This window comes from Engraulis encrasicolus, chromosome 21 (assembly GCF_034702125.1).
Source record: "Engraulis encrasicolus isolate BLACKSEA-1 chromosome 21, IST_EnEncr_1.0, whole genome shotgun sequence".
NCBI lineage: Eukaryota > Metazoa > Chordata > Actinopteri > Clupeiformes > Engraulidae > Engraulis > Engraulis encrasicolus.
Genome location: NC_085877.1, coordinates 2,462,813 through 2,480,312, shown reverse-complemented (window position 1 = coordinate 2,480,312; position 17,500 = coordinate 2,462,813). Strand labels below are relative to the sequence as shown.

The 17,500-nt window shown below is 44.8% G+C and overlaps 1 protein-coding gene across 1 annotated transcript in view; it reads right to left on the bottom strand.

Moving 5' to 3' along the window:
- LOC134438025 (disintegrin and metalloproteinase domain-containing protein 19-like) overlaps window positions 1–17,500 on the bottom strand; it is a 257,510-nt gene that overhangs the window by 88,272 nt on the left and 151,738 nt on the right. The window contains exons 5-6 of the mRNA XM_063187613.1: window positions 9,877–9,896; window positions 6,685–6,703 (exon numbers count right to left, since the gene is read on the bottom strand). Of these exons, the coding sequence (XP_063043683.1) occupies window positions 6,685–6,703; window positions 9,877–9,896 (39 nt within the window). The remainder of the gene's footprint in view (window positions 1–6,684; window positions 6,704–9,876; window positions 9,897–17,500) is intronic.

The following is a 17,500-nucleotide window of genomic DNA, read 5'->3' as shown; positions in this document are numbered from 1 at the left end:
CACACACACACACACACACACACACACACACAGCCACCACCTTAACATATATATCCTGTCTTTTGTATCACAGTACACAGCAAAAGTGCTGCTTTATTCCTGCCTGCTACTACCGTCTTCTTGGAGCCGTTCGCTCCTCTGAAAGGCTCAAGGCTTTGCCTGAGTCTGAGTCTGGTGACTCAACCAGCTGTTTTCTGTCTGCTGCTCTGTGCTGAGGAAACACAGCCAAGAGATGAAGGGGGAGGGGAGAGGTAGAGGGAGGGATGACAAGATGACAAGAAGAACAATGTAGAGTGAGAGTGAGAGCGCAAAAACATGACGAAGAAAGAATACAGAGAGAGAGAGAGAGAGAGAGAGAGAGAGAGAGAGAGAGAGAGAGAGAGAGAGAGAGAGAGAGAGAGAGAGAGAGAGAGAGAGAGAGAGAGAGAGAGATTGGGAGAGAGACAGGGAGAGAGAATTGATAAGGGAGAGATGAGATTGGGAGAAACAGAGCATTGAAAAATTCAAAAATAAAAGTGAGAGAGTGAGAGAGTCAGATATGACAGGAAGGATCATTTGGAGGAGAAGGGAGCTGGGAAACAGAGAGTTGGGAAACAAGTAGTGTATGAGAGAAAGCAGGGGGAGACAGAGACCAAGAGAGACAGAGAAGAGGAGGGGCAGAGTAGAGTACAGTCTGACCCAGTGACCTAGTGTGAGCCGGTGTTGATGATCGCTGCCATCTGTGGTTCAGCCATGACATTGTCTGCATGGGCTCAGCCTCTTCCTCTCATTGTCACTGTCCTGCCATTCTCTTCATCCTTTTCCACCACAACACCATACATTCTCTCCAACCATATACTCATTTTTCTCTTACTCCTTTGCTTCCTCTCCTCTCTCATCTTCTCTCTTCTCGCTTTCTTCCAACATTATGTCATGCCTTGTTTTTCTCCCGACACCCCCTCTCCCTCATCGTCTCATCCCCTCTCCACCTGTTTACTTACTTCTTGTGCACTCTTCAACCCCCCCGCCCCCCTTCACCTCCCTCGCATGCACCATGTTTGTCTTCTCTACACGGACTCCAAGACAGGTCCGGAAAATGAGTTCTAAAAATACGCAGACCTCATTGCCCGGAAAGCAAAACGTATTTATAGCTGTTATTTACTGTAACAGCAAGGTGTGCAGTGATTCTTGGTGGTGGTGGTGGTGGTGTGTGTTTGTGAGAGAGACATTGGGAGGGAAAACAGTGAGAGAGAGAGAGAGAGAGAGAGAGAGAGAGAGAGAGAGAGAGAGAGAGAGAGAGAGAGAGAGAGAGAGAGAGAGAGAGAGAGAGAGAGAGAGAGAGAGAGAATGAGGGAGCGTGATTATGCTTTGGAGGAGGAGGTTTCCAGCAATTAGCATGCATAAGCTATGAGCCAATCCTTCAGGAAGAGTGTGAACAAACACAACTGCAGGCAACAAGAACTTCAGACGACTCTCAGTAACAGGGTGGACAGAGAAAGTCATCCTGGTGCCTTTTGTCAGCTAGGGGGTTATGGCTTTTCGTGTTGTATTTCTTTATTTATTTGGTCATTGATTGCACTTTGAGGGAAGGGCGCAGTCTGTTCTGCAGGGATGGCAACAGACCCAGACTGGTGTAGCAGTAGCACTATGGAATACCATAGTTAACTTCTTCTGCACACACTGCAGCTACGTATATGCTTTCTTCCAAATTGTTCCCTCGAGAGAAGTGCCCACTTTGAGATTCTTAAATACAAACATAGCATGCAGCACTCCCTCCTCTCTCTCTCTCTCTCTCTCTCTCTCTCTCTCTCTCTCACACACACACACACACACACACACACACACACACACACACACACACACACACACACACACACACACACACACACACACACACACACACACACACACACACACACACACACACACACACACAGACACACACACAATGTCCTAGTTTCAAAATATTAAATTAAAAAAACCCGATGCCAAAAATGAAACTGTGTCACGAGTTTGATGGAAAAGAGGGAGCTTGATGCCGCTGCTGTCTTTGCTGCCATGCTAATCCAATCATCCCAGTTATTCATCCCGATTGCATCTGTATGACTTCAATTGGTGACACACTCGAAAGGGGCCATCAGACCGCAAATGGAGCACAAAATCCACTTTTATGGTCCAATACATGAGTCAGAGATGCATGATGGTCCCATGAGTGATGCCCTAGAGAAAAAAGTTTTCGTTTGCCAATGACATGGTTACGTTAATACTTTTTAAATTATTTGGTAACACTTTATTTTAGGGATACATCTATTAGCACTAATACATACAGTACAATGTTAATGCCTGCATAAGTAACTTGTAAGGCACGTACTAATCAAACGCTAAGGCCTACTAGGTACTTACTAAGGTTAAATTGGTAATAAATCCCTTATTGTGCTTGAACAAGACATTTGTGAATACATGCTAACAAATGTTTGATTTTGCATTGTACATGCCTTACAAGTTACTTATACAGGCATATTGTATTAGTGCTAATAGATGTATCCCTAAAATAAAGTGTTACCAATTATTTTTTTTCTTTAGGTGGCTGAGGAATATGGAATGCGGACAGCGTGTCGGACAGAAGTTTGGCATTGCTAACAGTGGCCATCACACAAGAGAAACATGTCTCAAGTCATCCTATGCTGTCGCTGACCATTTCCATAGAAACCCACAGGAAAGCTGACAAGGGGGGACAAAGGTGTCAGCTGTCCCGGGCCCAGGGAGATGGGGGGCCCATAATTGGGCCTTCATTACATTGAATGTATTGGGTGGGGGGCCTTTTTGGAGAACTTTGTCCTGGTCCCAGCCAAAGCTGCTAGCAGCCCTGGAAACCCATAATTGCTTTAGTCCACTGTCTGTTAAATAACAGCAAGTAAGGTTACCAGGTACACCAGGTAAACGCAGAATATGAACCAAGAATCTTTGCTATGCGACAGCCAAACAGGACACATTCATTTCATTTGCTGGAGAAAGGACAGCATTTCATAACAACTTTTGAAAGACTATGTTGTGGGAGTGCTGCGCGCTTTGGTGAACATTTCTTTTTTATCCTCATGTCTTTCTGAAGCATTTTTTATATGGTTCTGCCCTACATTAAAAAGCTTTTAGTCTGGCCCTTGGGAAAATTCAATTGTGATTTTACTGTTTTTCACCCATTTTTTGTCCAAGGCACCGTTGCGGAACGTCTACCAGCCCGACTGAAATGCCATTTTAAATTGAGCACTACAGCATTATGATTTCCCATCTGCCCCCAGCCACAGAGCCACACCGCCATAACTGCCGCCTTCCCCAAGACAATTTAATCCATGGGGCTTCATTGGCTTGGTAAACAGCTTGCTATCCGCAGAGGGGATTTGGCGGAGGCTCTGAGACTCACTGGTGGTGTTGGTGTTATGGTGTTACCGCCATTAAATGACCTGGACACACACACAGCACTGGGCAGCCTCCGGGCAGCCGTGGTGTGTTGTCACCAGGGCAGCCGACAGGGGGAGGACAAAGGAGTCAGTTTGCCCGGGCCCTGAGAGAGAGGGGGCCCAAAATTGGGTTCTCATTACATTGTATGTATTGCATGGTTTGGTTCAGATGACTTTGTCCTGCATGGGCCTGGCCGATGCTGTCAGCAGCCCTGCTAGTCACCTCTTGAGGCCTCCCTTCGTTCCAGCTCCACTTGGCCTCCTCCATTCCAGCTCCGTTGGGCTTAACCAGTGGAGTGCTAATTGGCTAGAGCCCCCCCATGTGTTTATTATGGTTCCGTCGCAGCCAATTGAGTGACTAAGGCATGGTACAGGGTAGCAGGAGGATGCATGTTGCCATGTGTGTTGTCACAGAGGAACTAAAGGTGCTTCCTGCTCTGTGTCATTCCCCAGAAATATGTGATGCGTCGACTCGCCAAAGATCTAAGGACACAAGATGTGAGGGACACAACATTTAAGTCCCTCAGAAAGCAGCTTTGATGCTGTAATTATTAGCACAGTAAATAGGCGCATCTGTTCCCTGGAAATGTAGCATTTGACCTTGGAGTGATGACTGTTGTCTACACAGCCTACTAAAAGCCTTCATAAAAACACCAACAACGACGAGGCTAGCTGTGGTAAACACCACGGTCACGGAGGAAGTCTGTACTTGATGATGAATGACTTTCTGCCTATTTAGTTATTGTCTTCTCGTCTGATCTCATTACGGTAGTGGAGAGATTGAGCGGCTTACTGATTAGAACAGCTGCAGGTGTCATGAATGAGTGATTCACGCAAGGGCCAGGTCCGACACAACAAGTCTGAACGATGCATTGTGTGCCGATGGGCAAAGACACATAACCACGTGTGTCTGTATACGAGTGAGTATGTAGGCCTAAATGTTGCTTTGGCTGAACATAGTCATAGTTATTTATTTATAGTTATTTATTAACTGCCAGAATAAATGGGAAGTATGGGAGGAAGTGAAATAGGGGGCAGGAATTATATCATACTTCCTGTGGAGGGATTGTTTTAAACAAACAGGTGGAGTGTGGTGTGGTGTAGATCTTGAGGGGTGACTAAGTAAGGGTTAACGTTCGGCGAGAAGGTCGCTACCGTGGAATAGCAGCACGACAGAGAGAATCTTTAGACCCCGACGCGGAGCGGAGGGGTCTTGTTCTCTCTGAAGTGCTGCTATTCCACAAAGCGACCGACTCGCCGAAAGTTAACCCGCTTATTATATGGATATACTTAAATGATTCACACATGCGGGGACATTTCTTTAGACCTATTTAATGTTAAGATTGTTGCTGCGCAAAACAAAACAGTGCCGTTGTGGAACACCGCTAGGCAACAGCTAGGTAGGCTAGCCAGGACAACAGGTGTTGTCTATCACAGCAGCTGATTTAGAGTGACAAAAGACCGGACCCCCTGCGGAGTGATATGATACATTCGCTTTAGCCACTGACTTGTATACAAGCCAGTGGCTTTAGCAGTGAACGTCTTGTTGCCATTGACAGCGGTAGCCAGGACAACGGGTGCTGTCTATCACAGCAGCTGATTAGAGTCTTGTTGAAAAGTCGCTTTAGCAGTGAAAAGTCTTGTTGCCATTGACAGCGGTCTGTTATAGACCAACCCGTCCGTTATCGAAAAATAACAGACGTCCGAACGTTGGGGAGCCCCGTTGAAATGAATGGAGCATTCGACAGATGACGTCACAACCATATAATAAGTGGAAATATCGTGCTGTGACGTGGGCTGTGTGTGTGTGTGTGTGTGTGTGTGTGTGTGTGTGTGTGTGTGTGTGTGTGTGTGTGTGTGTGTGTGTGTGTGTGTGTGTGTGTGTGTGTATGTGTATGTGTATGTGTATGTGTGTGTGTGTGTGGCAGAGGGATTGATGGGTTTAATGGGAGGGTTACAGTATATAGAGTGAGTAAGTGTCAAGGTCAACCAGCTGTCTTCCACCTCCCGTGGACTTGGCCTCCTCCGTACGCACTCAAGCTCCAGCACCTGTTTCCTGCGTCTCTCTCTTTCTGTCTCTCTGTCTCTGTCTCTGTCTCTGTTTCTCTCTCTCTCTCTCTCTCTCTCTCTCTCTCTCTCTCTCTCTCTCTCTCTCTCTCTCTCTCTCTCTCTCTCTCTCTCTCTCTCTCTCTCCCCCTCTCTCTCTCCCAGTCCTCCAAATCTCTGTCTCCCTGACTATTTATTTTGGCTCTGTCTCCCTTCATCTCTGTGTCATCCCCTATCATCAGCCTGCAGTGGGACTGTACTGTATCTCTGTCTTCTGGTTGAAGTGTCATGTCTTCTGTGTGGAATTAAAGGTAGGATTATTACAGCTCAACATCTCCATTAGAAATGATAAAGGGCTCTGCATTAACTGTTGCGATGGTGTTCTTAGCAACTGAATTTAAGCAAGTGGCCACGGAATAGGGTCTTTCTGCTTGCTTCTTTTTAGTTTCTCGCTTATTTTTTAGATACAATTGGAATAAAAAGAACTTCAGAGTGGTTGCTGGAGGCAGTCCAATTTCCTTAGCGTTCAAAAACGTTTGACATATGTATACAGTAATTACGTGGGATACATGAGACACACTGCTACACAGTTTTATTAGTACATGAATATGAAGATAATAAGGCAGTCAAGCAACAACACATTCACATCAACGATAGCTCGTTAACCTCAAATGAAAACGCAAACAAATCTTTACAAATAATTCCTGCCAAGACAACTATTTTGTTGGCAAAGGCAGGTGTGAGAATTCTTAAAGAACTCCAAGAAAGAACTCCAATTCACAAGCGGCTCCGATTGCCAGCCATCTTTGGCACGTGCACTGCATACTTCAGTGTCATGGATGAACAATTCACACCCCACAGTCTGCCGATGAGTTGATAACTATTAAACATTCAGTGGCTCATTTCAAAATCTATTAATGGTAACAAATGGCTTGAATGAAAACTGTGAAATAGTATTTATCTTGTGTTCTATTTCTTTGGCTCTCCCCGATGACCAGTGCTCAGTACAATCCCTGTTGTTATTATAACTGTGTCACTCCCCATTGTCAGAGTCAATCTGACGCCCTGACAGAAAAGTCATGCAATGGATTTTGTTTTGACACATGCAGTGACTGCAGGGATGGTCGAAGGGCCGCACCTAAGAGGAAGTGGCACCATCACAAACCCCGCCCCTGATGACGTCGCCGAAATCTCAAATGATTGCTATTAACATGTAATTTCCACTCTATTGTTAGATTAATATGATAGTAGCGATTTTACCAGCAGTTTTACACGATTTTCTCCATTTTTGTTTTTTTTTGCTCTGGGGCTGCGGATGGGGGTCTGGGTCCCGGAGGGGCCGTTGCCCCGGACACCAGTCAGTGTGACTATACCAATATGTTTGGGCTGTGCCTCCGGGCCTGCCTGGACACATTTTGTTTCACAATTTATTTTGAAAACTCAATTAGCCTGGAGAGGGACCTGTGGGGGCCATGTAATGAATGTCAGTCTTCCTTAGCATCAGCATCCTCCAAGGCTGAGGCAGATTACAAAATCAAAGCCTCTTATTGATTTTAATCAAAATACCAAGAGAGAGCTGCAGGCGCATAGGCTGACTGACACACGCGCGCACATGAGCACACACAGATTAAGATCAAAGACGCAGTGCTACACAGAAACTGTTTCACACAGGCAGGCACGGACGCCTACACGTATGCACACTCACAGCTACTCCCTCCACCTTCACCTGCCACCAAAAAAACAATTCCCTGTGCTATCGATCCCATTTGGATAATGAGGGCACAGGGATGCTGCTTAAAAACTGATTTAAAACTCAACCCCCTTGATCCTCTCCCACAGAGGGTTAGTCCTAATTACAACCTGCTAAAATCCACTGCTCCCTGACTAACCCAAAGGATAGCAATGGGTGATGCTGTCAATAAGTCTTAAGGGCATACAGAGAAGTCACCCCATCCCTGTAGGCCTACTTCAACCTTGCCAAACCACACACACACACACACACACACACACACACACACACACACACACACACACACACACACACACACACACACACACACACACACACACACACACACACACACACACACACACACACACACACAAAGAAAAGCAATCGATGCCTCTGCAACATTCATTACCATCAACTGCAAGGTTCTAGTCTAATTTAATCCACAGCAGGAATTTTAAATTAAAATTAAATGGAGCCACTAACTACTCTGTCACCGTAATTGTTGTGTGTTTCTGTCCCTTTGCACGTGGGAGGGGTGCTTATGAGACTGCGGGGAAAATGATATAAGTACACAAGTGACAGAGAGAGTGAGAGAGTAATTTAGAGGGGAAAAAAGTGAAACGCATGAGACACAGCGCAATTAACTGATATGGGTGGCTGCATTTGATTATGGGTTATAGTGTTGATCATGACATAATGCAAAATAAAAAAAAAACTTCTTCTGGGAAAAGTCAACACTCAGTTAACCACATGAATTTAGTTAATTAAAGATGCCTCTGAGTCTGATTGGTTCATGAGCATGATAGGCACAAGCCAGTACACCCAATTAGAACGCTACGAATCTCATTGTCATGGCACCCTTTGGTGATGATGACAGAATGTTGAGACCCCTGGTTGTCAAGCTGTAACCAAGCACTCTCTCTGCAGGGTTCTTTCCAGGCCATTCATTAGCCAAAAACACACAGCACTGAGATGATAAAATAATCATGCAATCTCCTCGTGGCATGCTGTGACATTGAAGACTCTGTGCTTCATATGGCCTGCCAAAGCACAGTGTTGTAGCACAGTCATCAGCACTGTTTCTGTGCTCACTTGATTGCAAACATCAATGCCACCACAGTGTCATCTTGAAATGGGCCATCCATTTATGTTTTGCCACTCCGCTTTGAAGTCTATAACAGGGATAATTTCCTACACCACCTTTCCATAGGCCTACATTTCATATCTCTTTCTCATATCCAGTGGGCACCTATGCAGTGTATGCAGTGAGAAAAACTGAAAGTCTGGGATGAATAGCAGCTGTTAGCTGAGTGATATCAACACTCATTTATCATTCCTATATGCAAAAATACACACAGGCGATACTCTTTTCATTTTATCAATGGAAAACGAAGTTGGAGGTTGTGATAGATCAGCTGTGAGCGTATGTGTCCATTTGTGTTCTCTACAATGTTTGTCCATAGTGATTTCCCCCATAAAAACCTTCTCAGGACAGTGAAGACGTATAGCCTAGCGTAAACGCCAGCTATGGTTCGTAAGAGATAGGGGCCTATATCCCCAAATGTGTAAACAGAATTCACCAAGTTCTTCAGGGGCTTACCTCCACATTCGTTTTTTAATCAACAAATATCTTATCGTCTGGACGTGCCTTTTATACCTATTATGAGATTGCTGACTGGATTTATAGAATGACTAATAGTGCAAACATTTAGAAGAAAAACTCATTGCCATGGCACCCGTTGGTGATGATGACAGAATATTTAGACCCCTGGTTGCCATGTCTGTTTGTCACGCTGTAACCAAGCTCTCTCTCCGCAGGGCTCCTTCCAGACTTCTAATTAAACCATGCAACCAAAAACACACAGTGCTGACATGATACAATAATCTTGCAATCTCCCCGTGGCATGCTGTGACATTGAAGGCCCTGCCTTTCAAATGGACTGTCAAAGCACTGAAATAGTGCAAAAGACTGCTACAGGACTGTGTTCACTTAACTGTAAACTTTCAAAAGCCTATAAGGGATAATTTTCTGCACGGTTCACCCATTTGTCTAAAATCAATACATCTTTTTCTCATCTATGTGGCAAAGTTTAAATATTTGGCCAGGAATTGAAGGACCCAAGGCCCAGATTTTAAGGAGGTCTCTCCACTTACATCCCCAGGAGAAGAGAGATTGCACTCTATTTGGAAAACCTTGTATAACACATTAACCACTTTTCTGTTTGTTTGTTTTCTTGGCTTTTCCATCCATCTTCCATCTTGAGCACAATATCCTCATGCATCCTCTCCAGCTGTATCAGATATGGGAGTATTGGCAACAGCCTGGGTGAAGATTTCTTTCCATTTCTACCTTTTCTTTGTTTTGTTTTCTGTCTTACTCACTCTGTCTCATTGTGGATGGCTTTCTGTACGTGTGTGTGTGTGTGTGTGTGTGTGTGTGTGTGTGTGTGTGTGTGTGTGTGTGTGTGTGTGTGTGTGTGTGTGTGTGTGTGTGTGTGTGTGTGTGTGTGTGTGTGTGTGTGTGTGTGTGTGTGTGTGTGTGTGTGTGTGTGTGTGTGTGTGCTACATGAGTGAGTACAACTCTGAGTTCCCTTTGGGTTGCGTCTGCGGGTTCCTCGGGAGGTCCTTGTCTCCCTGACCTACATACTGAGGACCAGACTAAACCATCCATCAGTTCCACATCTCTCTATCTCACACACACACAGCTCAAATAAATACACAATACCATATACATGAGTGACATCATGTGGGAAAGTGTTTTCACTGCAAAACTATCTCCCTTTCAAGTCCCCACTCTCTGTTTCACTACAGTGTTTACTCTTTCTTTCTCTCCGTGACTTTGTGTCTCCTGCCAAAGTGCTTTCTCTCCCCCTGTTCTCCCTCCGACCCTGTTCATGTTCACGCTCCTTTTCTTTTCTTGTCTTTTTTCAAAGTTTTCTTTTTTCTTTTCTTTTCTTATTCCCCTCTGTCCACATTCTACCCCTTCTGTAAGCTCCCCGCTGTGCATGGTGGTCTCTCATACCTCCTCTTCCTCAATCCTGTATGTTCGGAGTTTGGAGAACTCATGCGCACAGAGTGTGGTCACCCCAGTTTTAGGCATCTTTACACAATGACAGTTTTCTGGCAGTTGTCAGTTCTCCAAAAAGTGAAAAACACAGCAATTTGCAATTGCGGTTTCCACATGACTTTCTGGCCCCAAACCACATTTAAGTAATTCTCAGCCATTTTGAGGTGGCGTGGTCAAAAGCGCAGAGCAATTTTGTGGAAATAAAAATGATTCTCCACATGCAGGCCAACAGATGGCGTGGCTATATCCTGGCCAAATATGAATCACACAGCTCCTGATTGGCTGTTATTTCAGTGTTCTGATCCGTGGACAAAATACCCCCCCACACACACACATACACACCCACCCACACCACACACACAAACACACCCACCCACACCACACACACACACACACGCGCAAGCAGTATGGATCACCAGCCCACGTCTCCATAAACTCATTTTCATAGCCTCCCGTCAGCTCGGTATAACCCAGCCTGTCAATAGCAGCCACCGATCACCTTTTTCTCGATCGATGACAATCATGTTACACACCCAGGCATCCAACATGTAATTGGCTGCTCGAATCACCATTCAACAAAACAGCTATCAACAATCAGACCAACCGTCCAGAAAATAGACATTGATGTGATTGTGAAAGGATTTCTCTTTCTTGCATGAGTTGCATTTAATTTTCCATCTAGTGATTGTTACGGTGGAGGTGTGACTGGTATTCCCAAATCCTGATGGATTATTTGTTTGTAAATATGTCATTGTTGTTTACGGTATTTCTACAGTATGGGTGTTTACTGAGATGGAAAGACATTGGCTGGAATTAAATTACTTTGCATCATTTTTCTAGCTACGCCACAGACCTGAAAACCCCATTGGGACAGGTGAAATTCCTCGGCTTTGTCTGAAATGTTTGCGCACTATGACCACTTAAGTGATAATGTACAATTTTTTGAAATAAGCTCACATTACACCTCCCCTTAAGTTAAATGATTGAGTTTCACCTTTCTCCTGTACTTTCAACCGTTCTCTGAGTATTGCAGTGCATTTTACCTCCAAGCTACAGTAGCAAGCAAGCCTTAACATCCAGTCACTGCAAACATTAAGCTATGCCTGCTATATCTCTGGCAAATTTGATGTCAGTCAATGCAAAAAGGTTCCAGTGAGTCAGCAATGTTGTGCTTGTTTGGGGCTGTACAGGAAGGAGGAGATGAGGTTGCATGAGTGATGGAAAGAGCTTGTATATTACCGTAATTACTACCTCTCCCTCTTCATCAAAATTTTACACTCGACAAGAGGGAGCAAGAATATCTGTGCGAGACAAGAGAACGAGGGAGTGAATCACGTAGTATCTGCCGCGGTGCAGGCCTACAAATCATTTATCCTTTGTGGGTGTTGAATATCTTGCACAGACTACATTGCAAGCATGTGTGATTTTCAAAACATTGCTGTGCGGGCGGCCATCCTTTCTGGAATTTAATAAGATCTGTGACAGCTTCGCTCACTTTTCTACTCTCTACTCTACACGCATGCACGCACACACACACGCACGCACGCACGGACACACACACACACACACAGTGGGGGTGATATAATGGTCAGTGTGGACTAAATGAATAAGTCTGACTCAGGATTTCGGCAAGCTGTCTTCATGAAACGGACGACCTGCATATCCTCTCACAATCACGTCTCTCAGAGATAGTAGACAACTTGTCTTATTCAGCATGCCAAGGTATAGGCCTACTGTAGGCTACCTGATTCTCGCAAATTATGCACACACTCAAAATTCAAATAAAAATGGTTGCCAAATCAAAGATAATTAAACAGGAAACAACATTTCCTAAATTATTTTTTAAATACAGTAACTGTATTTACAAATTAATTTAGGAGTACAGGTTGCAGAGAAGCAAAACTGAAACTTTTCTTTGCCCCTGAGTCAAAAAGATGAGCTACTCCAGTCTTCAGTCTGTGAAGACTAAGCCAACATGTCAGAGGAGGACTATTCACTCTGGTTTAAGTTTCACATGCAGCAAGTGATTGGAACAAAAGATAGAACGATATGAAACAAAAGTTACACACACAGTATTTATATTAACTTAACGACCTCATCACAGAGGCCAGGTCTCTCTCTCTCTCTCTCTCTCTCTCTCTCTCTCTCTCTCTCTCTCTCTCTCTCTCTCTCTCTCTCTCTCTCTCTCTCTCTCTCTCTCTCTCTCTCTCTCTCTCTCTCTCTCTCTCTCATATTATTGAGACTGGTGTGTGCAGCCATCATGATTGCTGTTATTTGCCAGTAATGGGCCAGCCATTGTTTATTGGCACATCTTCATGCGCCCCTGCAAACACTGTCTGCTGAAGGGGCATCCGTCTTCACAATTAACAACAGGAACTGCTATGAGATGAGCAACGAGCAGAACGTGCACAATCCATTAAAAAAAGGATTAGTAAAGCGATATATTAAATTGATAATCATGTGGTTGTATCTTGGTGAATATTACATGATCTCCTTCATATTTTTGTGATGGGTTGGAGGAGAACACCACTCATACTGATGTCAGATCTTACTGTTCTGCTTACAGTACCATTCCCCTTCCTACTGGTGGAGCAGAAAAAAGTAATACTGTGCATTGCATCTTCATGACAGAAGTTCTCTCCTGTCACCTGGGGGGATGCCATTTTGTCAGAAGAAAAAAAATATTGAAATCTGGGCTGCCTTTCATCAGGTCTTCCCATATATCTAACCAGTGACAGAGGATGTGTTTTACAATGTCAGCTGCAGTAGGCAGCTGTATACTATGGCTAATGTTAGAGCTGCCACGTCACTGGGGTCCTACTGCTAGTATGGCTGTGGCAGCCCTGGGGGAACATCTCTATAAATGCAGCTCTATAAAAATATATAGGCCTATATTGAAATTGGGGCTATCTTTTAAGAAGTCACGTCTTCCTGTAGATCTAACCAGTGACAGAGGATGTGTTTTGCAGTACACATGACTGATGTTAGAGAGCTGGGGCAGCCATGTCACTGGGGTCCTACTTCTAGTATGCTGCGACTGCCCTGGTGGGACGTTTCTATAACTGCAGCTCTATAAAGGGCGGCTGGTAAGATACACAGTGGGCCTACCTATGGGAGAGTGGAGAGCCTCTGGCCTGCAGTATATCATGTCCACTGTCCTGTTTTCTATACAGCAGGGAAGAGGGAAAAGAATGGAGAGAGAGGAAAGGAGAGAACATGAGAAGTGACGTGAGAAGAGAAGGAAAGAGGATAAGAGAGCAGAAAAGGAGTGAAGAGTGTAGGAAAGAAGTGTGGCGAAGAGATAAATAAAGCATAGGGCAGAAATGAAACAGTTGAGAGATGAAGAGGAGATGGTAGAGTGGAGGAGAAAAGACGAAAAGTGAGGAGAGGAGAGGAAATAAAGAAAAGGTGGTGAAGAAAGGAGGTGTAGAGCAGCAAGACAAAGAGGGAAACAATCAGGAGATACAAGAGAACAGAGATGAGGGGAAAAGAGGATTTAGGGAGAGGAAAAGCATGGACAAGAGGGTTTGAGGAGAAGAAACAGACGGTTTCACAGGTTAGAGAGAGAGAGAGAGAGAGAGAGAGAGAGAGAGAGAGAGAGAGAGAGAGAGAGAGAGAGAGAGAGATTAAATGTAAATTTGAAACATAACATTGTGGAAACCTTCAGAAAAAACGCTGTAAGTAGGCTACTAGACTCTTTCATGGCCAAAGCAACATTTCCAAACACTGCACTCTCACTGTAGTTGCTTCAGGGCTGTGTGCGTGATTAGGGGTGGGTGTCAAAATACTGCTGTGACTGATTCAATTCTGCCTCTTATCCCCCCTCCCTCCCACAGAAACACACATTGGAGCTCCAGCGCTGCGGGATATTAAACACCCTCCTAATGTCTGCCTGCGTGCAATTCATACGTGCCCTCTTTTCCCATAAAATGGAAATGCCGTTCCTCTCTTAGCTGACGAGTAAAAAACATTGGTTAAAAATGATGCCTGTGTTTAAAAATAGAAAGCCCCCTTAAATACTGTATGTGGCACTGGGTTCTGAGAGGCACGTTGGTGGATGCAGCTGGACACATCACGACATGTGGCAGCCATGGCTCAATGGATAGAGCGATGGCCTTTAGATCACAGGGGCCGTGTCTCAAATGCTGCACTAGTGGACACTGTTTTTCAGTGCCTAGGGCGCTCACGCTGAAAATTTCAGTTGAGCCAGTGCACTGAAAGTGCCAGGATGATCCCCTAACAATGGCGGAAAAATGCAGTGCTTGAATGATGGACACTGCACGCACTAAACGGCGGCCACGTTGACAGAGGAAATGTGGCATTCAGTTCAGTAGAAGAGTTTGGTCAACAGTCTCCTAATTCTGTAAGTAATGTTGATGGGACCCCAATCTTTACATGCCAACTATATGTGTGATTGTGTCCTTTGGGGTGAAGGACATGAAAATACAAGCACCAGACGCTGTGCATTGTAAACAGTAGCCAACATCTATTTTGGCAAGCTAATGGCATGCTCATCCGTCACTTCCAGCGAGGGCACAGTGCATAGTGCTCACATTTTTCCTCGACACCATGCACTAAAGACCTCAGTGCACTGTGTGCACCATGCACTGACTGTCAGTGCACTGACAAAAGTGCGCCATTTGAGACATAGCAAGGGTTTCAGGGTTTCAAGTCCCACCCTTACCAGCACCTTCATCCATTGCTGAAGTGCCCCTTGTGCAAGGCACCAAACCACACATGGCTCCAGGCCCTGTAACCAATACCCTGTACCTAAATAACTGTAAGAATGATAGATGGTGCACTGCGGATGAGACTAATGTAAGTGAGCATGTAAGTAAGAGTATGTTAAAGTGTAAAAGAAAGCGGGAGAGAGGGTGAATGACAGAGAGAGAGGGAGCATGAGCAGCCAGAATTCCCTGCTCCACACGGATGTTAAGGACACGAAATCCGTGCTCCTGGACACGGATTTTGCCAAAATTCAGTGCTCCTGGATAAAGATGTTTTTCCCTGATGGACACACGGAAGTGCTTTCTATATTCCCACAGGACTGTGTTAACTCTATCGTTAGAAAATACATACCAAAGTTAATCCTAAACAAAATAATGCTATAGCAATTTAAGTTGTGCCCTGACCAAAACATTCCCTAACCTTAACCTGTCACTAAAGACATAGCCTATTATTGAGAAATACCTTTTCCAGTTGGTTGATAGTCAATGGATCCGTGTGGCATGCTACATTGACTTTCACTAGCTTAGCGACATATTCCCTCTTTAAACTTGTCTTAAAGCAAGACAATGCTTAACATGAAAAATAAGACACTTTACCACCTTTATAAACCCCAGCCAACGATTTTAACTGTATTAAGCTCCAAAATAGTGGCATACCCCTTTAAGCCTAACCCTTACCCTAACCCTAAAGGGCCGTACACACACGTCGCTGCTAGTTACTCGCGCAGCGAATGAACTCAGTAGAATGTCAATGTGTTCCAGCGAGACTAGCAGACAAGTAGGCGAGTACTGTACAAGCGATGCGGTGTGGGCGGATGCCGAGTTGAAAATATTTTATCTTCGAGCGAGGCGAGTAAGCGAGTAACCAATTGGAAGGCAGAGTTCGGTACTTCTCGCCTGTTCATTGGCAGTTAAAGCCACGGGAACTTTCAGCAAACAGAAACAGAGGCGAGTAGACGAGCAAGCGAGATAGCAGCGATGTGTGTGTACGGCCCTTAACCTTAACCCTAAACCTAACCCTAACGCTGAATCGCTTGTTTGAAATGTTTGATTACCGTATGACTGTTGACGTCCGTCCCCATTATACTTCCCCCCAGAACCAAACTACCCCAATTGTCAATTCCCCTTTTCGTCACCCAACCATGATAAACGAGGCTATATTGTGACGGCACCACCAAGCTTATAGTTGATTTGTTCTGTTTTTGTCTTTTTCACGAATGGCACGAGATACGGTTGTGATCAGACAGGTGAAGTTAGCTGATGAGGCTGTCGTTTCGAACGGCACTCACAAGTGTGCTGCCCTGCGCATTTGATGTTTCGGCGATTCTATGGCGGGAGTTACGTTCATCATGTTAGTGCTTAGCGTACGCAGGCTATTTGAGCGGTGAATGGCCGGCAGACGGTGGAATCATAAAATAGGCTATGAATAGATCTAGCGACCGCATATTTAGATATTACAAAGTTGATGTATCCCTTCGATTTTCAATATCTACGTACATAAGTGTCACAATAAAGAGCATTATAAGGTAGTAGCTTGGATGTTTGTTTCCAGGTTCACTGTTGAGAGGGAGGTGGCGCACAGCATTTTGGGTATAAGGCAGCACCATGTCTGATGCTGCCCTCAAATATCCCTGTTACGCCCACAAAGGCAGTGAACTGCCAAGGGAGGAAATAAAGCAATTTTTCGTTTCGAATCACACTTGATGACTCAATGTCCAGTTAGCTCACTGGAAGGACGGCTACCTTTGCCGTTTCGAACGGACCCACAGCCACAGGCACAGACACAGACAGACAGACACTATGACCTATTTCTGCCTGACATCTTCCTGTTTTGTTTCAGTTTGTTTTATTTTCCTCAACCTCAGCAAAATTGAGCAAGCAGCAATGTGAACAGATAAGGAAAACCACTATCCTGAAGGTAAACACAGATGACAGAAATATTGTTCAAAGAAAAAAGTGATTAAAAATGAGTCAGAACATACAGCCAGCCTGTCAGTCAATATCCTTGGCTGGACATGGTAATCTCATTCAGAAACTGTTATATATCTCTCCCTCTCCCTACAAAGACACACACACGCACACACACACACACACACACACACACACACACACACACACACACACACACACACACACACACACACACACACACACACACACACACACACGCACGCACACACACACACACACACACACACACGCACACACACACACGCACACACACAAACACACACAGAGTCCATCTGTGTTTAATGTATACGTATTTCATCAAGGTGAAACACATTGGTGGCAGTGGAGGTGAAAACTTGTAACAGCCAACTGGCATCAGTGGTAGCGGTGGCTGTCTGCAAGCGTGGTCATGTCATAACCACACACAACCTCTGCCCCCATCGCAACAGACAACATGACAGACTGACAGACAGGTAAATTACAGGCCTGGGGCAGAGAAAGACATGTACCTCAACCCCTCGTCCACATCAGATAGATACAGAGA